Here is a 27,002-nt window from a genome sequence, read left to right as displayed (position 1 = left end):
TGTCAGCATGCCGCTCTTTTTCATTCCTTCCCCTTCCTCTCCCCTCCCCGTGTGCCTCTCTCCCAATAAAGATCAAGAGCGAATGTTGTTCTTTGGTCTTCCTCATCCTAAGCCCTCTCTCTCTGTGTCCTTTGCTGTGGCAGGCTGTGACGACTTGATCAGCTCCGTCTTCGAGTTTGGGAAAAACTTGTGTTCTATGCACCTGTCTGAGGATGAGATCGCCCTGTTCTCCGCCTTTGTGTTGATGTCTGCTGGTAGGTGTCACTCACAGTGCAAAGAGAGAAAAAAAAACGGGAGACGCACATTCACCACAACAAGGAACGCTGGTGCCCTCCTGTTTTTCTCTGTCAATTAGTATCTTATATTAGTGGCACTGCATCATTTTCTTTTTAACAAGTTAAGGGGCCTGTAACATCTGCCAGCGTAATAATAGTCTACAAACTTAATATAAATCTGCAGCTTTCAGTGTAATAATCCCACAAATGTAATAACTTTCCAACAAACGTAATAGCCGTTGCCTACTACAAACATAATACACAATAGCTATTACATATGCAAGGCTTTGTTACATTTGTGGGAAGGTGAAAATCTTCAGCTTTCAAAATTGTAATAACTTCCCATAAATGTAGTATGAAAAAGAAAAATGATCTTTGTGGTTATTGTTGTTTGTTTATTTACTAATTCACCTGCCAATGGATTCCAGTCAGCTCATTAGAAAATATCACAGAATTTAGGCAGAGCGGTTCAAAAGGTGTCAAAGCAGCTCTGTGAATAAGTTATAAATAACTTACAGATGCACGACGTGCAATAATGATTGTGCATTAACAAGTTCATCTACTACCTTCTCCTCCACTTTCCTGTCATTCTCTCTCTCTCTCTCTCTCAAACATGCATGCAGCCTCATCATTCCTTGTCAGTTCACAGAACTGTTTTAAAGCACGTCAATATCTTGTTTAAATAGATGTTTTCTTTTTACATAAGCAAAACGCCACAAACATGACAAATCACTACAGATGTCACCATTTTCATACATTACAACTGCTATTACGTTTGTGGGAAATTATTACATTTGTGATTTATTACGTTTGTAGGCTGATGTTAAAGGGCCTTTCTGATAACAAAAAGTTGTGATCTTTTACCTCACAGACCGATCTTGGCTCCAGGAGAAGGTGAAAGTGGAGAAACTCCAGCAGAAGATCCAACTGGCCCTCCAGCACGTCCTGCAAAAGAACCACAGAGAGGATGGTATTCTTACAAAGGTACACACACTCCATCCTTTATCCCTGAAAAGTGGCTGTCTGCTAAAGACGCTTGTAGCAGCGTAATCTCCCACTGTTTAGGATCTTTATCCACACGCCATCAACCATTTTTAGTGCATTAGATTAAACTAACACAGATTTCAGGGGAAGCATTCATAATGCTACACGGAATGCCTTTTTATCAGCAGAGAAGTGGCAATTCATCAATTGTGCCGGCTCCGTAATATGAAGTGTCAAGTTTTCCTCGTGCCTGAGCGCTTGTCTCAATATTTACAAGTCTGTTTGCCCCTGTGTGAGAGGGAATACACTGTAGGGAGGAATGTTTTTCGCTACCATTGCTCCATGTCCTTGCCTCCCTGTGAATCTAAACAGCCTGTCTCCTCTCTCTCCACAGTTGATATGCAAAGTGTCGACACTGCGAGCGCTGTGCAGTAGGCATACAGAGAAGCTTACAGCTTTCAAAGCAATATACCCAGACATTGTGCGTGCCCACTTCCCCCCCTTATACAAGGAGCTGTTCGGATCAGACTTTGAGCAGTCCATGCCCGTTGACGGGTAGCAGCCCAGCCAGGTGCCAGTGTGCCCACCGTAGGGGAATGTGGAGGAGGAATCTGAGACACTTTATTGGTGCCCTGCACAAACCAGAGCGGACAGATGGCACGCTGTTCAACTTCTTCTTCTTTTACATCGGAGGGGGGGGGCTTAGGGAGTTGATTCTCAAGGTTTACTTTATTGAATTTGAGTTCTCTTTTGGAAGACTTGTGGGACCCAACACCCCATGGGACATGAAGAGGAGATAGGGATAAATAATTTCTGTCTGGCTGAACTTGACCCTCTTTTGCGCATTTGATTTGCAAAATTTCAGTCATTATTTTCACCAGTATTTAATGTGATTCATATGACTGATTGAAACAGCTGAAGACGTCTTCAATTAGATAATAAATCAGCACTGGTGTTATTATTTTCAGATTACATTCTCAAAACAGTATTTTCACATTTAAAACTTTTAAAAATTGGTATCCCTCTATGCCCAAACTGAAATAAACAGCTGACAAATGTGCACATTTTGGTCAAGTTCAGGCTCTTGTTTTCTCTCTTGTGTTCGGTCGTATCTTTTTGGACGCGGTTCTTGGAATGAAAACTCACAGCGACTTTGAGGGAGGGTCTGTCGGCATGGTGATGCAATCGGCACCTCTCTGTGGACAATCGTTTAAAAAAGGAAAAAAAAAAGAAACATAGAATTCTGGTAATTCTAATGAAAATTGCAATGATTTTAGCTGTCAAAGACTCCATCCACCATTGTTGCATAGTGAAATCATGTAAGGCCATCTGCTATTAATCCTTCTCTGGACAGGTGCCCTGGAGAAGCAACAGGGCACCAACACAATGAAAAGGGTCCATTCCACCTGTTTTATAATGTACTACAGGGTATATGGTCATAAGTACTTACTATACAGAAAAAAGTAATGTTTATAGAATCTATTTTAAATAACATGTATGATATTAGTAGTTAGACCATTCTTAATTGTTGAATTGATAAGGCACTTTTATTTACACCTTTCTTTAATTTAAGACTTGTATATTTACCTAGTGATGTGTTGCATGTGCACAAGAAATACAAGTTGAACCATGGTCATGGAGGCTAGTCCTGGGAGCTGCAGAGGATACTGGTCTGGAAGTGTAAGGGCTGTCTGTTAGGCTTGCTGGCGAGGCCGCTGGTTTGTGAACAAAGAGGCATGCATGAGAAGGCAGGTTAGGGGAGCTCCGTCACCTGTTACCTCAACAGCCGCCGGCACGACACCTGTCAAAATGTAGCTTGCATACTCCTTTCAGCGAGAATGCACACATACAAGTGACATTACAGCGTTGTGGCTTTCTTGATCTTTGTTTTGAAGGATGGAGGTTGAATGGCATTTGTTGTTCAGGATAATTTGTATTTTATGAAGTGTGTGGGGTACTAATCCATAGTCAGTTTATTACAAACAGTAGATACTAGTTGGCACGCCCCCAGTTTAGAAAAGCAGGCTGGAGTCTGTCACAGAAGCTAAGTAATTTACTGCTGTGGATGGTTTTCAGCAACAAAATGTATTTTAGCCACCTAAAAAAAGTCCTACTCAAAAAAATCAATATCTGTTTCATTGTATGCTATATTGAGAGTATTTTTACTGCTTTACCTCTCCGCCAAACATCCAGTTTGGATGGAGAAGCCGTTCACAGCCTCCCATCTACGTTCTTCCCAAAGCCACCAGACTCCATTGACAAAAACAGTAATTTTAGCTCGCTGAACACTGGAGCTACTATCTATCCCTGCTTCCACCAGTCAGTTAGTTTGTGTTACTGTGTGGCTTTGGTAAATCTAAACTAACCCTTTTCAACACCCAAAGTCACACAATAACACAAACTAACTAACTTGTGAAAGAAGCGGTAGAGCAGCAGCTCTTGTGCTCAGCGAGCTAAAATGACAGCTTTTCTTATTGAAGTCTGGCTTTAAAGAGAGAGCAATGTATCAACCCCGTTTTCTTTTATTCTAACATAGATTTCCTCCATTTTTCAAAATCTGGAGGGGATGTATTTTTACAGAATCTGAGGATCACTGGAGTAGCTGTAATAACTCCTACTTTTATCACAACAAAGTCATATTTTGATACATTTGGCACTTTTGTGATTTGGTGATATAGATGCTGTCATACCTAACAACTTCCTTATGTGATTTCTGACTTATTTTTTGTCCAAAAATGGGTTAACAAGTTTACATTCCCAGACTGCATGTAGAAATGTTCCTATTTCTGTCTCACATTTCCAGCATAAATTATTAGGTCCTCGGCTTCATTTTCCAGTTGGAAAGCACTGTCTGTAATTAAGGTAAAGGGGTGAAAATATACTCAATATAGCATAAACTCACATTTTTTTAGGTGGCTTCAATAGATTTTGCTGCACCCCCCACAGCAGTAGATTGTTTAGCCTCCATTTCAGCCTGTTTATCCAAACTAGGGGCCATCTGACTTCTATGAAATCCACTGACTATGACCTCGTACTCCACACACACCCAATTCAAAAAAATGGAACTATCCCATTAAACCTTTTTAAAAACAAGAAAACAGAGATGTATTATATTGTGACACATTTGCAACATGGTGGCTTTTATATCATTTGCATTAGCTACTAAATATTTGGTACTAATTTTAGTTTGAAAAACCTCACCTTTTATGTTAAAAAAAGGCCACAAGGAAACATCAGAATCAAACATTATGCCAGCCAGGTCTAACAACTTTAAATAGCTGTGTGGTCAGACTGGAAAGATATACACAAACACACACACACACACACACACACACACACACACACACACTGTAATCCAATTGTTCCATCTAGTGGAAGGTAAAGAAACAGCACGCAAGTGAACGACAGAGACACAAGGTCTAAACCTTAAAGCACATTCAAGAGCCTCCGTCAAAAGTATTTTCTGAGCGACTTTATACCTGCCTTCTCACCACAGCCTCCGCCTCAGCAACGCCACAACAGGACACAGAAGGAACAGTGAAGGGAAAGTGAATATTCAAAGCCTTGTCTGGTATTAAAGCTTCTATTTTTGTAACATGTTTTGGTTAATAAACTCATGAAAGAGAACGAGGGAGAGAAAAAGATGTCAGGTAGCACTTAACTATATTCCTGCAATAATTAGACTAGCTGTTGTTTGTATGATTAGGGGAGAAACATAAAATGGTAGGACAAGTGCTATTTTCAGAATGCTTTGTTGTTGTGCTTCTGTTTCGTTGAGTGTGTCTTTCTTGTCAGTGTGGTAGTAAAATGGTAGAAGAAAAAAAAAACACAAAACCCTGGATGTGCCAAACAGTAGTCGTCGCTTCCGCTTTCCAGTCTACTCGTCTATAATGTAGAATGGATTCTAAGACATTCCAGCAATCTCAGTAGCGGCTTCTAGAAATATCTTTTCACAAAAAAGGAGAAAAAAACAAGAAAAAAAGACGGAAAAAAATGATATCCCTTTAGAAACCCAACAAAGCATGTTGATACATCTGTCACCAACCGTAACATAGAATCCAGTTGTTTGTCTTTTGTTTTCTGTTTGCACACTATCATTCCTCTGCCGTGCAATTTGTGCGAGGTGTTAATGCCTCGTGCTGTCACCCCTCAGGGAAGAGTTTCTTTTGCGCTTTCTGTTTTTTGAGAGGACATTTGTACTCATTACATTTTTTTAGGGATGTTTTCAATGAGAAATTATTAAGATATATTCATCAGAATTTTACATTTTTGTCCTTTAAGGGCCCCCCCAGCCACTCAAAGATCATGTGCCCCTACGGTCAAGAAAACAACAAACACCCGTCCCCCATCACATTTACAAACCACAGTTTTATCAGCATATTCCTGTCACACACACACACAAAAAAAATCAGTTTTGGTTTCAAACGGTGTCATCAGGGTCTTTAAAAAATGATAACCCTCTTTGTTAGAAAAACCAAATATTCTTATGCAATACTTAATCTGTTGTGTTGGGGTTGTAGTAGATATGCTGTACCTAAGTAATAATCTCTGTTATGATCCAATGCTATTTGGATATGCACAAGCCCTCTACGACTAGTAAACCTCAGTCTCCCAGCAAAAGAAAACCCAGTCTGGAACACTGCTAGACAATCCAGGTTGAGAGGCCGCAGCGGGCCCCCCGGCAAGAGCATGCGAGAAGAGAATGAGGTGTGAACGCTCAGGGAGGTTAACAGGTAGACCGAATAAGCAGCTCGCTTTCCTCTGGACAAGATGATTATGTGAATTATGAGAAAAACAAAAAAAATCTCTTCACAGCACTCGATTGATGAGAGGAGGTGGCGTAGCACACTGAACATGCAGCAGTGCAGCACTTACTGTTCAGACACGGAGGTTTGGCTGATATCCTGTTATTTATTTGCAAAAAAAAAAAAGTTTGTTTCTTGAAAATGATTTTTGAAGCTGTTGTAATAGTCGCTTGATGGTCAAATCAATTTTTTTCTCTCAAAAAAAAAGATCAGCTAACTACCGAAACGGTCCTCATAAAGTGAAAATATGTTTTTATTTTAAAGTCGAAATGAGTGGCATGTAATGTGTTCTACAATATAAAAACAAGCAATATGCCTTGTGTTACTATTACGGGTCTCTACAGTGCAGTCATCATCCTTTTTTGAATTGACTTTATTCATTCAACTTGATGACGTTTACTCTCAGTCCAGAACAAAAAAAAGCCCCATCGCTCTTGTTTTCATCTTCTCATGTACTTGTTATGGCTGCGATATTGGCAGGATTAGCAGAAAATGGTCATCAAACACACTTTTGTGTCTAACTATAAAGTGCGCCTTCACACGGGCCTGTAAAGTGATGTCCTTCTGTATATTCTCACTTGAGATGTCCCGATCTGCAGTGCGGGATCGATGCTAAGTGTGCTATTCAATCAGTGTATAGTATACAGTAAAATGTGCTGGTCCTTCTGTCTCTGCTCTGTTGTCTGTTTGTAAAAAGCAATAGTGTGTGTGTGCGTGTGTGTGTGTGTGTGTGTGTGTGTGTGTGTGTGTGTGTGTGTGTATGTATGTGTTTGTTCTCACAGTGTGTGAATAAAATAAACCCCAGACAAGGCTTTAATAATTACAGAGGAACAGGGTTATGTGGATGAGGATTTTGTTTTTAAAAAATAAATGGAAAAAAATAAGGTTTTGGAGATGCTGAGCTTGATCCATCCATAATAGGTGTAGGTTTTTAAAAAGCATGACATAATGCCTTTAACAATTCATCGGCCTGCAGGACGCTGTGAGGCAACATTGACTGGCTTCTCAGCAAAAAAAATAAACAAAAATTGTTCGGACAGCGCGGCCTGAGCTGCAATGAATTGAAAATTAATTCTGGATTTGCAAATTGTAGAAAAAAAAAGAAAAAAAAGAAAGAAAAAAAGTCTTCTTGGCCGTAAATTGCAAAGATCAGTGTTATGTCATGCTTCCAAGTTGTGCTGGAGTGTCGATGTGTTACACAGAATTATGAGTCAGTCATCACATTTTAACAGAACTCATTTTTCCAAAGCACAGCTGATAAGGATTTCGATTAAAATTAAGAATATAGTTTGAAGAAAAAAAAAAATGAAAAGCAAACTTTTAGCCATAATCGAATGTCAAGCAATAATATATGTCTGTGTATTATTTTTTTGATTCTTTTGTGCATAATAGTCTTTGAACATCTGCATGTAAATACACCTCTTATTTATCACTTTTTTCTCTTTTTTTTTTTGTTTTATTTTGCGTTTGGATGTTTTTATGTTTCATCTGTATATTTGACCAGTTCTGTTCCCGGGTGGAGAACTAAGAACTCGACATGGCCTGTATGCTGTATATCTTTATTTTCTCGCTCTTTCTCTCTCCCTCATTCTCGGCCGTTTATTCACCATATTTAATGTTATTATTGATCACGTGTATAAAGGTAGCTTTGTAATTTCTGTCTGTATAGGTAAGAGGAAAATACTGCTACTAAGGCCTACCCAGTGAAACTATTTATCTGTTTATCAATGGCACCATATTGTACGATAACTCTGTTTCTAGTTTCCCTCCTTTAGGATTAGTTTGATAGCGATAGGGTGTGCTGACATTTATTTTGTGTTTGCCCTGATTGTGTGGTGCTAGGTAAGTTAATTTTGTGAACAAAAGTATTAATTCCTAAGCCTGGCCGCCCTTATTAGTCCATTCATTTCATTGCATATTAATGTATTATTGATATTAGGACTCAAGAAATAATAATGATAATGAAAATTATAGTGGTAAAATTACCCAGCCAGTACCTGTATCAGTGTGCTAGTCTTGGGATAAGGCACTTATTTCCTTCTGACTTATAGCAAAGCTCGTATCTGCTAATTAACAAGCTATTTAAGGTTGCTTTTCTGGTTTGTGGAAAAATGATAATATTCAAACTGAAACGGCAGTATTGTGTTTTTTTTTCTTTGTCTGATTGTAAAAAAAACCACTCACTGAGGCTATAGTTTGTCAGGTTTTAAGATACTTAATATTTACCTCTCTTGTGTCTGCATAGTTCTTCACCTGATGCAGGGAAGTGGTGCTTTGATTTTATTAAACAGAGCCTCTGTATGCTTTTGTTATTACCCCAATTTTAGACTATCCCGACACTGGTTTCTGCACACCAGTGGCTTAAAAACCTCTCGCACCACATGAAGTGTTACAAATTCACACGACAGAATTGCCATTCAAGGACAAAGTTGACCTTTCTTTTTTTCTCTCCACTCTGTAGCAAATATCAGTGGGAATATGCTTGCAATAATACACAACGTATCACACTGAGTGCCTCTCGGTGTAACAAGATGCATACATGGTTTCGATTGTCGCTCTTTTTTTGTGGTTTTTCCAGACATTGTACCGAAGTGACAATGTATTTTGTACATGAGGGTGAATTCTCAGCTTGTCACACGCTTCAACTTGTTTTTTCAGATTCTTTCTTCATGTGATGTTGATCATTTTCACGTGGGTTTAATGTTAAAGGGTTTCAGTGTGTTAGATGGTCTGTTTAGAGTGTCACCCCCGCACCTTTATTTTTTTGACTGGGAAGTTTGTTTCCTGTTGATCTTCAACGGCTCGCAGACAATATGACAGAAAAGTTCACCTGTTTTTTTGATCAGGCAAAAAACAGACAACCCACATTTCACTTTCTGTTTGTTTTTTTATCAACTTTTTTTTCACTGAGATTTACTAATGCATTGTATATGGAGTTTGTAAAAGAGGCATACAAACACATCTGGATTTCTTTAATGTTCTGTGTTCAATGTGCGCTCAGTCGGTTTTGGGGGGTAACTTAACATGAAGGGCGGGCGGAGCAGGGGGTGGATTCTTTTTCCATGCAAAAAGCCGCGCAAAATTATGGGAAAAGCCGAAACTAGTGTGTGGTTGTCACAAATTTCTAAGTCACACGTTTGCTACTGATGTTAAAAATGGGGACAGATGATCATGTACCTTTTTATCCAGCTCTTTTGAACTCTCTTTAGCAGGTAGTCTATTCACAAACGTAGTTTTGCTCCTTCTTGTCTGATTCTTAAATATGAAAATAAGTATTTTGATTCATTTTGTAAATACAGCTGTAAAGAAAAATAAGAAATTTAATGTTGTCTTTTAAATACTTTTCATTCTAATATGAATGTTGTTATATTGTACTTAGAAACTGTACCTTTAATATTACCTTTATTAAAAGTGCATTGGACACATCGATTTTAGATGTGCTTTATGTGCTGTTATCCCATAATAAAATTTACCGCTTGTAATGGGCTTTTATTTCCTGACTGTTTATGTGTCTCTGTTGTCTCTTTGACTCTCTCTCTCTCTAAAATAATCACAATATTGCAGCAAATATTTTTACCTGACTAGCCTCACCCCAGTGGATTCTTAAAAAATCTGTAACAAATGAAATTATTAAATTAATTTCATAACTATATATCAATCTGTGCAGGTCGCAATGCAAATCTGAACACAGGTGTGACAATTTTTTAAACAAGCACTTGTTAAAATCTGGTTCAAGAAAACTTATATATCAAACAAATTCTAATATTGCAAATACTGTGCATCCCTTGGTGTATACAGATTAAGCTTCAAACCCATTTAAGCAGAATAGAACTTGATTGTTTTAGTGATGACACATATCATATTTAAAGCCAGACATTAATGTTTTTGTCACAAGATTCATCAATTAAAATGTGTTCACTGATGAGAAAATGAGCAATTCTGTCCAATCAGAGAATTTTGAAAGGAAGCCAACTTCAAAATGTTAAATTAAACAATTGGAACAGCAGAAAATACCTGAAGTATCACTTTCAGCATTATTCTCAATACATGACACAAACTTGGTAAATACTTTGTGACTGGATGTAGTTCTGTAGGTTTTTTCGTAAAGTCTATTATTTAAAGCATATTATTTTAATAAATGACTCAATTTCCCTGCGAAGAACAGCTTCTTAACATTTATGTTTCATCTCATTTACCTATGGAATACCTCTGCCATTTTGGTAAAACTTTATGATAAAGTTGTGGAGAAACAATTCAAAATTCAAACAAAGTAGTCCACATGCACATCAGTTTAGAATATCTGCAAAGATGTTAGATTTTAACCCTTTGAAACCAGAGCTAATTGGCTTGATTTGTTTAAAAAAATATGGGAAGAGGGTAATGAGCAAAGTAAAAAGAAATAACCCCCAAATTAATAATAATAATAATAACTGAAACGTACAGGATGTTAAAAAAGAAGAAAATGACCCGAGAAACCCCCCCCAAAAAATCAAATTTTGTAATAGAATTTTAAATAAGGAATTATGATGCTTATAAATATAATTTTTTTTTCCCCCTAGCTTTTTCTTTTTTCTCTCTAGACATTTTTCCCTAGTCATTTTAAAAGATTTTAATAGATCAATTCATCTGTGGAACATTTCTTGCCAAGTTGCTAACTGCCTTTTTTCCCCATACTTTTGAATGAAATCACACTAATTTGCTGGTTCAAAGGTTTGAATACTTTTTAAAAAAGCAGCTGAAAGCAGCACATGGAATGTGAACGTGCTCCAGGATTCAAGAGGGTAAATTGTTAGCCAAATGCAACACAATGTATATATTCTTATCATTTTCAGAAAGACCAGCAAGGAGGTTTCCAGACAATGCTCATAATGCTGTTGTTCCTGGAATATTATTTTCTGGTTATTTTTTAAATAGGATTTACCAAAACTATAGTGCATGTGTTTATAAAGTGTCTGCACTTGAGCTGGCAATCACATCTCAACTTTTTTTTTTCAGATTTTGCCGAAACTTGGGGAGAATTGAATTTAAGAGTATTGTTTAATCTTGCATTGAGATGTTGTGATCTGCGGGGCCAGATGTTGTTGGTGGAAACACAAATGAGTGTCATTTAGTTCTCTTTAGATGGACTACAGAACAAATTCTGCACACCAAAGTCAAGCTGCAAAGTTTGTTTTTGTTTCACGGACCTGGATTCAAATACAGATTGATTCTAGTCAGTGTCCGGAAGGGGACAGCAAAGCGCACAAAGCGGTTTAATGTCAACAGAATTTCATCAGAAGAAGAAGAAGTCACCTGTCAGGCGTTTGTTAGCGTGCTAACCTGGTGCTAACCGATATGTTTACAGTTGCTTAAATGTTGTCATTTCCGCGGACCGCTTACCAGTGACCATAATGGAGCTGGTATGGTAAGTAGCATATTCAGAAAGTCATATCGGTCCAAACGATTCGACAAATTAACCTACATTAACTTTGGACAAGCTAACGTTAGCTAACAAGCTAATTAGCACAGCGGAGTTGTGTTTTGACTGTCAGCTAGTTATGCTAACCAGGCATTAGCTACTTGTTTGATAAACGTGCTTAACATGGGCGTTATGTTGCATTTGTTGTAGTTATTATCCGTATTATTATTTGCTGCAGGACGCATTCTTACCTATGTGTTGTCGTGACTTAACGCTAAAACGTTAACGAATCATAACGTCAAGATAACGTTAACGTTAGCTTGTGTTTTGAAGGGTAAACAGGAAGTTGTAGCGTTATGTGTTTTCGCTGACTTGAAGCTGTGTGGTGCTAGAAACATTTTTTTTACCACATCCGTGAAAGTTTGAAGCTAGTTTTGTTACTTGATTATCACGGTTAATAGTATGGAAACGTTTAAATTCGATATCATAGTTAGCTGAGGGGTGAATTTGATTGTACCTTTAAACAGAGTTAGAGCCTGTTTAAGAGACATTAACCCCTGGGGACTGTTTGGCGCATTTTACGCGCTTTTTATTCTTAATTTTTGGATAATTTTGGCTGTGTTCATGCATATGGCATACATTTTGGCTATATTGTGTATTTTTGTTTTATCTTGTGATTTTTCAGCTCAGCTTCTACGATTAGTGTAGTGTTTTTACATTCATACTGTTAAGTGGGGAAAAAAATGCACCGTTGAAGCCCATTCAAGCTTCACTTTTTGATCCCACAGCCATCAAAGGATAAAAACATGTATTATATGTGGGTGTCATTCTGGGCTTTTGCCTTGGAATTAGTCATTTTACCATATTTGGCAAGTTGAGAAAATATTTTCTCCATATTTAACATCTTGAGAAAACATTTTTCTTATACATAATAAAACATAATTACATTTTTAAAAATTAATTTATTTAGAAGTACAACACATAATCAACATTTCTACAAATGTGCCAGTGTTAACAATCAGGCTGATTTGTCAACTGTAGTCCTTTGGCAAGATGTTTTGAAACCTATGAAATAATTAATGACATCATGACAAAATCTGGCATTTAAAGGCTTAAAATTCTGAAAGTTAATGAATATTTTCATGATTAGGATTAGGACCGATATTGCTTATAAAATAAACTTGGTGAAAGTAGAAATTGATATTAATGTGTAATATTTTTTATAGTCTCATTTCGAAAAGTGCATTTTTTGTGGAGAGCGATATGAGTGTAAGTATTTGACATTACACAAAAAGTACTAATGTATAAAAGTCAATGTTGCTGCTAATCATTGACATATTCTAGGCTATGATTATCAAAAATGTAATCTACTTAGTATGTAGTATACTGAAAACATTTAATTTTTTTGTGTTTTAAGTATGAATGTAAGAATGTAACAATTGAAATTATGAATGTAACAACTTTGTTTACACAGTGGATATTAGACTTATTGTAGGTGCTGAGCTGGAAATTCCAAGATCAAACAAAAATACACAATCTTGCCCAAATGTATGCCATTTGCTTGAACACAGCCAAAATTATCCAAAAATGAAGAATGAAAAGTGTGTAAAATGTGACAAACAGTCCCTAAGTGTTAAATTCAGTTTCTGCCAGTGAGCAGTGAGCAGTGAGCAGTGAGCCTTTCATTGTTTCTCTGAGCAAGATGAGTTTAGACAAGACCAGAAATAGCAAATTTATCTTGTATTTTATTTTCTTATAACTAACATTTCAAATTGAGTTGCAGGCTTCTGAAGTTTAATTTTATGTTTAAGTCGTCACTTTTAGACAGACTTAAACTCTGTGGTGGTATACTTTGGAAAATGGAAGAATGCGACTACACTTGAGTCATCCATTACATAGAGCAATAGTAATTTATAATGTGCACTATCCTACAACAACAACTTGAAGGCACAGATTAGGTTCTTCTGTCTTGCATGTCAAAAGAAATATAAGTCTGTTCTTGCACAAAAGCAGTGCAGAGCCAATTGTGACTGTTTGGGTAAAACACTCGTCCTCCAATCTACTTTTCTACTTTAATTTAGGGAGGATCCTCCAGTCCCTGAGGGTCCTTTCTTTACCAGAGATCTCTATGACAAATATTCACTCGCACCTAATATCAGAGAATTATGGGCTTTTCTCCAAAGGTATGTAAGCAAATGGACAGATCAGTGCAGGTGCAATGTTGTTGTGTTTAAAAGGCCAGCTACTAAGTGTATATCTGGCTTGTTTTTCATCCTCCATTTTTTTCTCCTTCTCCAAGTCCTGCAGAGAACATAAAACAGGACTGTGATGTTGAGGCTGCAAAAGCCTCCTGCTTCTCTTCTGTAAGAGAAGCAGCAGAGTTTAAAGACAGCAGTTGCATCAGCAAAGACGAGTCCTGTTGGGACAGCTGTGATAGCGATGATCTGTGTGGAGACGATGCTGTGGGAGGTGCAGAGGAATGTATGGAGACTAAAAAATCAAGGGAGAAGCTCATGCAGGTTGAGAATGAGGCAAGCGCTGCTTATCCTGAACCCAGACTGCCCTACCCCTGTATGTCCAGCCTGTCCAGCAAAGACCAGATCACGTATCTTGGCGTTTTGACGAATAAGAAAACAAAGCATCCTCCACAGGTACCCACATTTTCTCCTCAGTGGTATTTTAATCAAGTCAGTCCTTTTAACAATGATTCTTCAAACAATCTGCTCTTATATTTCAGCGCTTGCAGGCACAAGTAAACAATGAAGTGATGCAGTTCACCAGGTACCTGCAAGATGTGGCCAAAATCTGTGCTGACGACTACAACTTCATATCACAGGGAGCTATGCAGTATTCAGAGGTACTAATACTGCAAGGATTGCACCTGTCATCAGCTTTGCGAGATGTATGTTCATAGATATTAAAATGTAAAGCCCTATTTTGTTTTTCAGGAGTACTTCAAGGCGTGTTTGGAGCATATTAAGACATTTCCTGAGCTCTACCAGATCCATGAGATGACTAGTTTGACAGGTGGAACGTTCAACCCAGGGCTGACGCTGACCTTTGAGAAACAGCTGTTGATCATGGTAATGTACTTTTGAAGTGTTACTGTCACTCAGTAGCTGTTTTACTCATAGATGTGTGGGATTACCACTTCATATATATGTTGTTCACATAGACTGTATATAAAGATGGACGATGCGCCTTCACTTATCCCCACCGTGCTTCAGTAAAGCTAAAATGTGCCGGATCCGACCGCTGCCATCTTGCGCTGGTGCAGAGCCAGAGTCTGTGCTGTAGCGATCTCTGCAGTTGGGGAATTCCCGCCAAAACACCCGTCCAACCAGTTGTGAGCAGCCCCATTGAATGTAAGCGTATGTATTGGCTGTCACAACTGTCAATCATGGCAGAAAATACCCTTTTTCTAGAATCGAATAACTCATTAAAACTGAACATATCATAAAAACGATCACTTGAACAAACATCAAGGTGATGAGAAATTTATTTGGTGGGTACTTTGAGTTTTTTATTTTGTCCCATTAACATGGAGGGGAGGGATTTATGACCTATACAGCAGACAGACACCAAGAGGGTGATCAACATTGAAAAGCTACACTTTGGGGGAACTGTCATGTTGTCCATCTTTCTATACAGTCTAAGGTTGTTCACAAACGCCATCGTCCAGTTTTCTATTCAGCCTTCAAAACTTGAAGTGTTGAATTGCAGAATCAGTCTTTTGCTGTTGATTCACTTCCTCTATTTCCATATTTGTACCCTTTATTTCTCCAGGGCAGTGTGGATATTACCGACCACAAGATAGTGCCTGCTGATGCGCAGCTTGCATCGGATTATCAGAGTGTTTCATCAGAGAATCCTCCAGCTAAAAAAGCCAAGGACATGCACGCTGTAAGCAATTGTCTCGCTTTTTTAATTACTCCAATAAAGTAAGTCGCAAAGATGTTTTACTGCTAGAATGGGATTCATGACCGCAGGTCTATTGTAACTCCGCTTCAGCTCTTGCAGTTTTCACAAAAAGACACCAGAGGGTGTTCATGTCTTGCTCAGCAAAACCAGTGCTAATTGTGTTTCTCAAAGATGCCCGCTCACACACAGCTCCGTCAAAGTCCAGTTCATTGTAGACAGTTTTGTGGTCACCTGTGTTTCTTTGACTGATACTGTAGATGTTCTGGTAGAGTGAACCTGTCTTGTTTTCTCTCCACAGGCAATCAGCGGTGACAGTAATGCGAAGAGCCTGAGTGCTCATTATGAGCCTCATGTGTGTCTGACTCGAGATGCTCTGGTCAGGCTGTTAGACAACCACGGCCCTGACTTCAGAGAGCAATGGGAGCTGCCTGTTCGGATTGAATCAAATCCAGGAAAAGGTAAAGTATCATCATTCGGCCATTCAAACTTTGTTTATGGTGGAAGGTAGTTTAATAAGGGTCTATTTAGCCTTTACTTCCAACAACACATCTCAATACATCTCTTTTTTTCTCTTTCTCTTCTCTTTGTGCGGCTGCTCACATGCTGTCAAATCATGGCAAAAATTCCTGCAAACTTAGATTTTCCTTGGAAGGTTCCCTTCATTCTTTTGAAAAAATGTGTAGACCTCCTAAATGAAATTGATTCTTTGACCTCCCTGCCTGGTTGTGATGACTGAGCCTCCTTGTTTGTTAGTTTGTTTCTTGCTTTTGATTTTTTTTCTCCTTTTTTCCCCCCACTTCTTGTCTTCATTATTTTCTTATTGTATGTGTGTAAAGCATTGGCAATTTTCGTGTCATTGCAACCCATAAGTTTTTTATTTCTGTTACAGTCTCTTTTGGGGGGGCAGGAGGTTAAGGAGGGTAACATGGAAAAAAAATGGCAGAATGCTTGGGTGCTCTGGGATTTATATGCCTTGCATTATTCTTTCAGTTAAAATATAAAATAAAAAAAATGCCCTTAAATAATCATGCTATTTAATCATATTGAAGTCAGATTTTAGAATACATATTTGTGTTCAGAATAATTTACATACAGTTACCTAAACAACAGTGAGATAAGACCACCAGATTAGTCTGGCCACATTGATGCCAAAGAATTACACAGTTTGCAGTGTGTGTATTCAGAGAAGTTAGTAAAAAACCTACATGAGGAGTTACAATGTTAGTTTTTTTTTATTTATTTTTCTTTTTAATAAGTGATTTTTAACTTTTCAGAGCAACAATAAAAAAATCTATCTGTGATTTTCAGTTTTTCAGAGCAACAATAAAATCTACTCATGGGATTTTAGTGTGCTAAATTGCTGCAGAATATGAAAGAATAGGATTTCTACTTGGCTATAGTATGATTTTTTGAAGTTATTGTTTTAGAATACAAAGATATAAGCACTATATTTACATATGCTACAAGGTTATTGCATTAAAAAAACTTTCAGCTTGGCAGTACATATTAAAGCTTTGCAAGATAGTTTTCTGATATTGTGTTAAAGGTTTGAGACTTTGTTAATCATGCTTGAAAAAGAAATGCAGCAAGAAATTGAAGATAAATCATAGTGTGTACTGACTTCAAATAGCCTCATGGTGGCACTGTTTCACTCATCTTTTAATGTATTTGTCTTACTTACAGGCAGCAGTCAGAAGAAGACTGTGTACATAGACTCACCTTTTCTAAGGACAGAAATGACCGTGAGAGAGAGGAGTCATATCTACCACGAGGAGAGTTTGAAGCTTTCTTTCAAGAGGAACGAAAGGAAAAATGTGTTCCATTTGATGACCGAGCTTCTTGAGGATGAGCAGCAAATCTCACCGGTATGTAATCACACAAATACACACAGTCTAATGCATGATATCATGTAACACTGTTGGAACACTAATTCTTTGTTTTCTGCTGTATTAGCAGGAGAGCCCACAAAGAAAGTTGGTACCTTTTGAAAACGATGGTCTTGACTTTGAGGTGGACCTCACTGACCTGGAGACTTTTGGAGAGACGTGTGTTAAAAGTAAAAAATCTTCAAGATCTCCACCTTTAAGTGAGACTAGAAGGTCTACTGAGAATCTAGTAAACACCAGCAGCAGTTCACAAGAAGAGATGAACACCTCCTTGACAGATATGGATGATGTAACAGAGGAGAGAACCCAGCCGGTTGTGAATGAAACCATTACACCAAAAACTGAACAAAAGAGACCAGACTCTTCTCAGGAAAGTAACAAAGACCTACCTTTTGTTGGAGACTCAGATGAGGAGAAGCTGGTCATTGACGACTCTCCGACTAAAACACCAACAACACAATGTAAGCCTAAAACCACACCAAGCCCCCCAGACCCCCCAGCTACCCCTGTCTCCAAGTCTGCACCTGGAAATCCAGAGTCCTCTTCCCCTCAAAAAGTTACAAAGCAGAAGCGACAACCCAAAAGAGCAAAGGTGTGTGGCGACCAGCTGAGTGACATCCTGCGCATGCAGACAGCCATGTTCAGCTCTGCCAGTGACACAACCAAAAGCTCCACTGTATCCCAGGAGACAACCTCACCCAACCGAGCTACTGGACCCTCAGTTCACTCCCATCCAGTGTCTCTGGTCAAACCCTGCGTGTCCTCGTATTTGGAGAGAAGCCAGGCTGGAGAGACCTGCGCTTCTCCTCAGGATTCTGCACCAGCGGGCAACGTTACTACTACAGAGCACAGAAGTAAGTGTCAGATTGATTTTCAATCTGTGGATTAAAGCTGTAGTTTGTAACTTTTAGAAAATAACATTTAGTAATTGCTGAAACTTTCGATATATTCAAAAAGATGTACATGAGACAGATGATCTGTGGAAAAAAATCCTCTGCCCTCTCAAAGTGCTTCCAATGGCATCGCCCCACATGGTTGAAAAACAACCGAGCCAAGGAGTCTCGAATACAGCTGTCAGTCATGCCAGTCGCTGCTCATGACCAGTGGTCAAACTGTCAAACTAGGCGGCACTGATTAAACGCGAATCAAGATTCTGTTACTTCATTGCTTATTGCTTACTTCAAATGTTTTCAAAAACATTTTAGTGTACTTTTTGGTACTTTGTTTCATGCTTTCAACATGACGGCCGAGTCACAAACCTGTGGCACTCAGGGCATTTAATATATGTTTCTGAAAACATTTGAATAATAGGCAATGCAATACCAAAATCTTGATTCATATTTGATACGCTGTTAAGTTTGGTAGTTTGACAGTAGTTCATGAGCAGTAATTAACAGCTGCGTAACAGACCTCTTGACTCTGATTTGTTGTTTTCTGTTAGCTGCGGTAGATATTAGCAAATGCCATTAGAGGGCAATAGGTCTCATATAATACAGTGTGTGCTGTAAAATTTAAATGAATAGCCTGGGCTATTATTTGCTTAAATTACTGAACTCAACAGGCTTTTATTTGGTACAGATGTGTATATGGAGCCGGCTTTTAATTCCTTTCACACAAAACTTGCTCAGCAAAGATTACCTGAGCAAATTTGCTTCATTTTATTCAAAAATGTGGGAAGGAGGTAATGAACAAGAAAAGAAGAAATGACCCAGAGGTTGGCAAAAAAAATCTGTAAAAAGTACAAGAAAATTACCTGAAAATTTGCCAAAAAACACCAATCCAGTCAAACAAACAAACAAACAAACAAACTGAGAAAGTAAAACTAAAAAATCCAAAGTAAGTAATGACCTGAAAAAAATTTATACTCTAATGATTTTAAATATATAATGATGATTATAATGAATATAGTTTTTTGGACATTTTTCCCCTGGCTTAAAAAAAAAATAGTCCTCTACATTTACTAATTTCTTTTTTGTTTACTATGCTGCTAATACCATCTTATTTGATGCTCACTGTTTCAGTAAAACTAACTAAATGACTGGATTGTGGAGAATCTTACTGAGCTCAACGTGTGTAGCATTTCCATATTGACCAAATTTTAAACATTTATATTTGTAGGCATGATCTAAGCAGCTAACTATGGTTATCTCCAGCTAACTACCCAGTTTTATACATCCAAAGAACTTCTATAAAAATGTATTGCATGGTAACCAGACCGGGCTTCTAATTGAGACAGGCCGTCATTTGTCAAAATTTGTGTTTAATTGGGACAGGCTTTTATTTGAAGTTTTACAGTACCTATAATTAATATTATTTCCCCCATGCAGAGATACTGTCACAGGACCTGCAGGCTGGTGCGGAAGATGAACAAGATTACAAAGCTCCAGAGGAAGGCAACCTGCTCTACAAGCTCTACAGTCTGCAGGACTTGCTGCTCATGGTGCGCAGCTCTGTCTTACTGACCCATACCAGAAAAGTGGGCCAAACCAGCCAAAACCAGGTATACAAGTTGGTTTAAACACATCCTCCAGTTTCTTTAACAGCATAAATGAAGTATAACACAACAACACCTCTTTCTGTCCTTTGTTTTCTGCCCTAATAGTTAGTGCCAGTGCATGTGTTGCCAAAGCTGGAGTACCAGTTGAGTTATGGCGTTGAGTGTCTCAGCAGCAGTGAGGCCTGCCAGCTGTGGACTGAGACATTGCTCCACTCCAGCACTGCATCATACATTGGTAAAACTTTTATCACTTTGACCTGCAATCTTGCTCTTTCTAAATTCAGTGGAAAAACAGGACAGTTCCCAAAATGCTTTCAGATCTAATATAATGCAGAGTTTCCCTTTACTCTTTAATTTTCAACAGAGTTGCCAAGAAAATAAGTCAAAGTAATATTTATGTGGATAAAAAAAGAGAATTTTCTCTTCTCCCTCCCTCAGAGGGTTCAGTAGAGTCCACATGGCAGATCCTCCCACTAACCATTTGAATAGTCTTTAGATGACTCACCATCCTGCTGTGACTGTGTAGTGATTAAGTTTACTTTGTTGCCATAACTACAGCCACACTGTGATTGTGGGGAATTACAATGAATGCAGTGTGCAGAGCTCAGCTAAATGATGTTTTGAACTTCCCATAATTGAATTCCCTTCATGCATATTTTCTCTCTCTCACATGTTCTGCTTACCGGTAGCCCCAGATTCAGGGAAACACTCAATCCTTTTTCTCTACAACATGCATTGATTTGTTGACTCGTGTAGGTGTTAACTGGGAGTGCACATCATCATCTAACCTTTTCTGTCTGGTGTAGAGCTTTAGCAGAAAGTAGTCCCTAAATTATATCCTATACATACTGGGCGGGATCATCAGCTTCACTGTCCATACATGAAGCCAGGGGTGTAAATATAGACTGCAGGCAGGGCAGTTGCACTGGGACCCATAGAGAGAGTGTGCCCTCCAACAGTATGTCAAGCAGAAAACAAGCCCCTGTGCTAGTTCAGGTTGCCACCTTAGTAATATGCCTGTGTTTAGAGAAGTCACAACAAATCTAAAGGATTGTCATTAGCTAGAAAGGCAAACCCATCTCTAACATGAATGAATGAATGAAATTAAAAAATGTTCTCGAACATGTCAAAAAATGAAAGGTGAGAATGAACACATTAACATACACAAACATATCTGAAAAGGAGTTGGAAGTAGTGCAAATTTCCCACCCCATCTCCATCAGTGATGGAAAAATAATTGACCCCCTTCCATATTTGTATAGATTGAATTTTGTTAAACTAGATAAACTGTGCATAACTATATGTAAACATATTTACAATGTTATTTACAGAAAAAAAAGCCATAGAAGAAGGAAATAATACTTCAAAATGGTACAAAATAAATAATTATACAGTAATCCCTGTAAACACCTGGTGACTGTCAAACCTCTTCTTTGCTCATGTACCTAACGAAAATCATATTCTTGTACATATTTTTAAATTGGTTCATTTTTGAACATTGCTTTAACGCTACCTTAAAACTATTCAATAATTTGACACCACAGATTGAAATACCAAATATTTTCACAGTAGTATGCACCCTGTGAATTATTATTTAATAAAATGGTCAATAGCAATCTATAAAGAATATGTTATAAAATAAATGCTCATTCTACATGAGCTATAAATATGTCATAATAAAGTATTCGATTAAATGCATACATTTTGTTTTCTTTGGCATTTTTTTCATATACATATATGTGATGATGATTTCTGGATACTACGTATGTTGGTGTTATTTAATCTCAAGTGTCTATTTGATTGTGTGTTATAGGTCGTGGGTAATAGGGTAGCTAGTTTAGGCGCAAAGCTAAATTGTGGTTTGTTACAGTCGCTCTGATGCAAGCATGGAGAATTATAGCATGAAGAAAATAAGTATCAGCGCAAGCATGTCAAAATATAAAATAGAAATACAATAAGAGTAAAAAATTAGCACAGTATGTAAATATGTAAATATTTAAAACAAAGTATGCATAGTATGCTGAATATGTAAGTGTGTAAAGTTATTAATATTATAAGTGTGTAAAATATAAATATAAGAAATACTGTAAACAATAGACAATTAGCACTAATGTGTGAATATTTCATATATAATATGGATAATGTGCTAAGTGTGTGGTGTGTCAAATATATAAAACTAGTATGTAAGTTAAAAATATAAATATGTGTGCAAAGCAGCAACAATGAACAACAAGATAAATGTAAGCAAGAATAATAATAGGGATATATGCAATATATACAATGTGTAACATGTTAAATATGGCCTACATTCAAGAGTTGGAAGAATATTGCACATTTGAATATTGCGTAGGGGAGTGCTGTAGCTGTAATACTGCACCATATATTGCAGTTAAGACAGTGATATAAGGAAGTATTGCGATTAAAAAAAACAAAACAAAAAACTATCAGTAACTATCAGGCATCTGCAACCCTAGATGATTTGAAAGAGGATGTTTGAGTTTAAAAAGTGTTTGATCTTTCTTTCTCTGTTGAATAAGAAAAGAAATAGCCAGTGAGAAAGCAGTGATAACATTCAAGCTATATGAAACAATATAAAATACCTCCCACTTAATGATATTATGCAACAGTTGCAGCTGATAAAAGTCTTCCGTCTTTGCTTAGTGGTTCCTAGTTCATCATGTGATTATCATGTGGCAGTCCTCTGTTGTGTATTTATGGCTTTGGCTGCAAGCTCTAAAACAGTCCATAATTGAAGGAAGTCACTGTAGAAATAAGCTGGCATTACATGCTGGAGTGGGAGGCATGAAAGGAGACAGGACCAACAAGCATTTCTTACCACCCACTCAAGCTTGTAACAATGCTGGCAAATCAACATGGACTAATTACTTTGTAAGCACCAGGAATGGCATTGATGATGAAGTGCAGCTCTTGATGTGCACGCTCATTAGCTCTTGTTCTTTTTCTCAGTGTATCTCTCGCCCTCCTGTTCTGTCTCTGTAGCTCACATCAATGCGCACACATCAAAAGTAGCTCTGCTGAGAAAGCTGCCTGACGACTGGAAACAGAACATCTCCTGCGGGTTCAAGTGAGTGTCATTATAACAGATGTGTGCAGATGACGAGGATTAACCTCATCACCCCTGTGTGATTATATGATTTAAGATGTTGTTGTCTCCAAATACAGTCAGTTTATCAATAATCCAAGGTTTTTCAACAACAGTTACGGTCGTCGCTGATGGTTTTGTCATCTTTTGGTGTTGAAATTTTAATTCCTTCCAAAGTAGACAGACTGAAACTTGATGACATTTCTTTTCCATCCACAGGCCATCCAAATCACTGAATATCCTGCACCACCTACTGAAAAAGCTAACTGGGTAAGTTGTTGAGGCCATTCTTCTTCATGTATTTGTTTGCAGGTTATTAGTGCTAAGCTCCTCTACCTGCATTTAGTCCCATTTTTTGCAAATATATTATCTTGTAAGACTGTTTACAGGCTGGCAGATTGTTTTTTTTTTGTTTGTTTTGTTTTTTTACCTTATTTGAGCACATAACGTATTTCGTGTGTGAAAACTGTAAAAACAACCAAAAACATATATAGATGAATGTGGTTTGATCAAATGCATAGTTTAGAATTTGAGGAGGGGTGGATCTTTTTCTCAAGGGAAACTATGCCCATTTTGAACACACATGCATGTTATTTTTACTCAACTCTCCAAAAAACTTTAAGTGCTAAAACTCAAATTTGTGAAGCAATCACGTGAAAAGTCTGGAGCTGCTCCAAAGACAATGAATTGGGAAAGATTTTCTAGATGACACTGAGGACACCCAGAGGAATGTTCCGAGTCTGTGGGTACATTTTCTATTTCACAACTGAGGACACTACAAAAAAATAATTTGGGTTCAGAAAAGAAAACTAATACTCTGTGGTTTCAAAAAGTCATGCTGTGATCAGACAGAGAAAGTTTTCATTTGCACACATACAACTGCATAACATCTAGATAGTAAAAAAAATGTATTAGGAGAGGTCAAGAAGACACAGGCTTATACAAATGGACCTCTGCTTGATTTACAAGGGTGACGAGTAAAAAAGGACTACACTCACATGAAACACAAAAATAAAACAAAAGATAAATGACGACAAGGAGCACACTGGATAGAAAAAGTAACCAGTCAGTGAACAAAAAAAATCAAACAAAAAATCCAAGAAATACAATGAACACAATGCAGAGATAAGAACAGAAAAGATTATACTTACACATGTCAAGAATTAAGAAGACATTGTGAATTCAATTTAAGTATAATTTTCTGTAAAAACTGTCTAAGGATAACAAGCTCTTGATAGCATGAGCTTTTTCTTTTTTTTTACATTTTGTTTATTTGGGTTCACTTCTTAGCAACACTTATACAGTTGTTTTTAATTAAGTATTTTTAACAGAGGAAACCATTTTTCCTTTTTTTCACTGTAGAAACAGCAGCACAAACAAGAACCAAACCAAACCATATATATATATATATATATATATATATATGGGGTGTTTAGCATTTAAGGTAAATAAATAGAAATACAAATATAAATATAGTTAGTTAGAACTTAGTTTCCTGAAACTTCATTGAAAAGGTAATTCTTTCCATTACAAAGATTTTATAACTGGTATCATACCAGCTGTCTACAGATGGAGCATCTGGCTAAAGCCATTTCCTCTCCTTGCTTTTCTAGCAGCTAAACTCTGTAATCCAAATAAGTGTTTTGTTTTTTTTATTTGTAGATGTTGAGAGTAAATGTCCAAAAATGAACTCGGATTTTGCTGAGCGCCTTGCATTTTTCTGATCTATGCACCACCACCTTGCACTTTATCGGAATGCACTGAATGCCGAATTGAAAAACACTTTACCTCAGAGTGGAAAAAGTCCCTGACGTCACATGCGTTTTTTCCCTTTATCCAATTAGATGAATCAGAAAGCGATCCTTTTATGATGGCAATATCAAGTTAACAGAGCAGAGTACATGGTTTGTGTTTAGCTAACTTTAGCTCACTTTTAAGGCGAGCTGCCAAAAATATCTGAACACATTGCAACCTCAACTACTTTTTAATGATTTAAGATTTGTGAATAAGCCTGGCAAGTGACAGCAGACTGTCAAAAAGTCCCAGACTCATCCTAAAAGGTGAGGCTCATGGACCACTTCCCGTGATTTCTCCTCTTTCTGAGGGTCTTATATACCCACAGGGTTGTGTCTGGCATATAATATGGGAACAGCCTCTCACCCTCAAACAGAGTCAGAACAGGTGCCCTCTGCTTGTCCATTCTTATGCAGATTTTAAGGTACAGATCTGTGAGCCTGATTCTCAGTAAAATAGTGGTTAAGCTAAGAATTCAGGGGTTGCCGAGCAACATTTTTTAAGACACAGCAATCTGTAAAAAATATTTTGTCTCATCAGGGCAGGCTTCAGCAAAAGAGAGAGAAACTGGTGTTAACAAATATTGACTGAAATCAGGACATGGAAATAACTTATAGGAATTCTTGTTTTAGGTGGTGTTCCCCTTTTAACTCTATTGTGTAGTTAGGCCACATCTGCAGAGTTGTCAGTGCACATCTGACTTCATGTTCTGTCTAAGATGATAAGATAATAGTACATTCATGTCTGACAGCCTTGGCCCTGTTTGTTTCAGAGGGTTACACAATCAGTTACTCAACAGCAGACTGTATGTGTCACCTTCTGCTTTCTTAAGGCTCTGCTCACGTCTGCACCAGTCATTTGGCAGAAAGCCCCTCAGAATGCCTAAACATGTTTCAGTGTGTGGGTTTTGACCCCAACACACCCTCAATGACTTCATTTGGTTTTTGTAGGTTAGAGGAAGGCCAGTACCTGATTGCGCACAAAGCAGGGGAACCATTTGTGACCTTATTAAAAGCAGCTAATGGGAAAGTGAGTCGGGGGGCATATAATCTGCAGCAGGTCCACAGCTCTGTCCCACAGCCCCCCGCCTCCGGCCTCCTGCCCTGGATACCTGTTGATCCCGCTGTGGTCCTGCCCTTCCATCAGAAGCATGGCCGTGCCCCCTGCACCTTCCCACCAAAACCATTTATAAAGGTTTGCACTTGATTTACTTCTTTTACATTGATAGATGGCCCTGTGAAAAAAAAATTAGTAGCGCTGGAGGTCATGACAAGACAAGAAATGAAAGTGAGATAAAATAGGAGGAAGTGTGTAGTGGCTAATGCAGAAGATGTCCACACCCACACACACAGGGATTCTCAAAAATCCCAGATAAATGAAATGCAGTCTCCCTTGCAGATGTGGTGAGTGCAAAGCCTTCTGCCGTTTTCTTATCAGACAGGCTAAACCAGCACACAGCTGCATAGTTTTCCTCAATAAGCCCAAAACTAACATCAGGGACAATAGAGAGCATAGCAGTATCAGCAGCAGCTCAGCAGGGTTAGCAGTGTAGACTCTGAGACATTCATCGGATGCCTGTGTAACATACCACATAGCAAAGACCCAAACACACCTTTTAACTTGCCACACAGCAAAGGAAAAATACTCTCAGTACGTTTTCATCTGATCATTTGGATTGTCAACTTTTGCCACTGATGTTTGTGCTCTGAGGATAACAAGTAAATCATTGGAGGGTATAATGTTTTAAACTACTTGAATTTAGCCCCAGTTATTTACAGATATTCTCTTTTTACCTTCATTTATCCTACCAGACAGAGAAAGGTGGCTCATCGCAGTCCAACGCCCACGGAGCTGGACAGTCCAATAACAACTCAAACGCAGGCAACAAGAAGAGGAAACAAAAAAAACGTGCGGCCAGGCGTAACAAATATATCAAAAAGCTCATTCAGAAGTCCATATAGAAAAATGCCATTCTTTTCATTTCATAAGAGGAAGTGAGATGAGGAGCTGGATCTGTACTGCTGTGGAAAGCAAGCGAAGGAAAGTAAGGAAAGAAAGGAAAGCATTGACAATATGATTTTATATTGGAAATATATCACGACTCTTAATTTAAATGTGAATGCTGAAGCACTTTGATAGTTCACTGAATGTTCTCCTTACGTTTTTATTTTGTTGGAAGACTTTTTTGAATATATATTTTTAATTTTGTAATGTTTTGTGAAAACAGATAAATAAACTTTGTCCAACTGTTTGTTTGGACTGTTTGAAGTTAAGATTAACCATAACCTTGAAAATCTCCTGAAGGCAGCAATGCTCTAGTGATTTTGAGTAGTGTGTGT

At 37.9% G+C, this 27,002-nt stretch overlaps 2 protein-coding genes across 4 annotated transcripts in view; both read left to right on the top strand.

Moving 5' to 3' along the window:
* The window catches only part of roraa (RAR-related orphan receptor A, paralog a), a 251,931-nt gene extending 242,381 nt beyond the window's left edge, over positions 1–9,550 (top strand). For both annotated transcript variants that reach the window (XM_042495631.2, XM_042495633.2), the window contains 3 exons: positions 144–254; positions 1,147–1,259; positions 1,654–9,550. In XM_042495631.2, the coding sequence (XP_042351565.1) occupies positions 144–254; positions 1,147–1,259; positions 1,654–1,818 (389 nt within the window). In that variant the 3' untranslated portion in view covers positions 1,819–9,550. The remainder of the gene's footprint in view (positions 1–143; positions 255–1,146; positions 1,260–1,653) is intronic.
* A 1,759-nt stretch (positions 9,551–11,309) lies between these two features.
* Positions 11,310–26,948, top strand: ice2 (interactor of little elongator complex ELL subunit 2). Of its 2 annotated transcripts, none has more exons than XM_042495630.2 (15): positions 11,310–11,468; positions 13,544–13,645; positions 13,762–14,113; positions 14,200–14,319; positions 14,411–14,545; positions 15,249–15,365; positions 15,682–15,841; positions 17,067–17,248; positions 17,340–18,123; positions 19,597–19,769; positions 19,872–20,001; positions 22,767–22,851; positions 23,089–23,139; positions 25,614–25,857; positions 26,475–26,948. In XM_042495630.2, the coding sequence occupies exons 1-15, from the start codon at positions 11,455–11,457 to the stop codon at positions 26,622–26,624; spliced, it is 2,799 nt and encodes a 932-aa protein (XP_042351564.2). In that variant the 5' UTR covers positions 11,310–11,454; the 3' UTR covers positions 26,625–26,948. The 2 variants fall into 2 exon arrangements, with proteins under 2 accessions (XP_042351564.2, XP_042351563.2); XM_042495629.2 differs by having other exon boundaries at positions 17,337–18,123.
* The last annotated feature ends 54 nt before the right edge of the window (positions 26,949–27,002 follow it).

The sequence above is a fragment of the Plectropomus leopardus genome, chromosome 7 (genome assembly GCF_026936395.1).
Source record: "Plectropomus leopardus strain MGB_pleo_1.0 chromosome 7, ASM2693639v1, whole genome shotgun sequence".
In the NCBI taxonomy this organism is placed as follows: domain Eukaryota; kingdom Metazoa; phylum Chordata; class Actinopteri; order Perciformes; family Serranidae; genus Plectropomus; species Plectropomus leopardus.
This window is presented reverse-complemented; position numbering and strand designations above follow the sequence as displayed.

Excerpts from the sequence above, each read along its gene's own strand:
- ice2 (XM_042495629.2), top strand. Across the intron at positions 17,249-17,336 it reads ATGAGCAGCAAATCTCACCG|CAGGAGAGCCCACAAAGAAA; the intron begins GTATGTAATCAC and ends CTGCTGTATTAG. Across the intron at positions 19,770-19,871 it reads GCCAAACCAGCCAAAACCAG|TTAGTGCCAGTGCATGTGTT; the intron begins GTATACAAGTTG and ends CTGCCCTAATAG.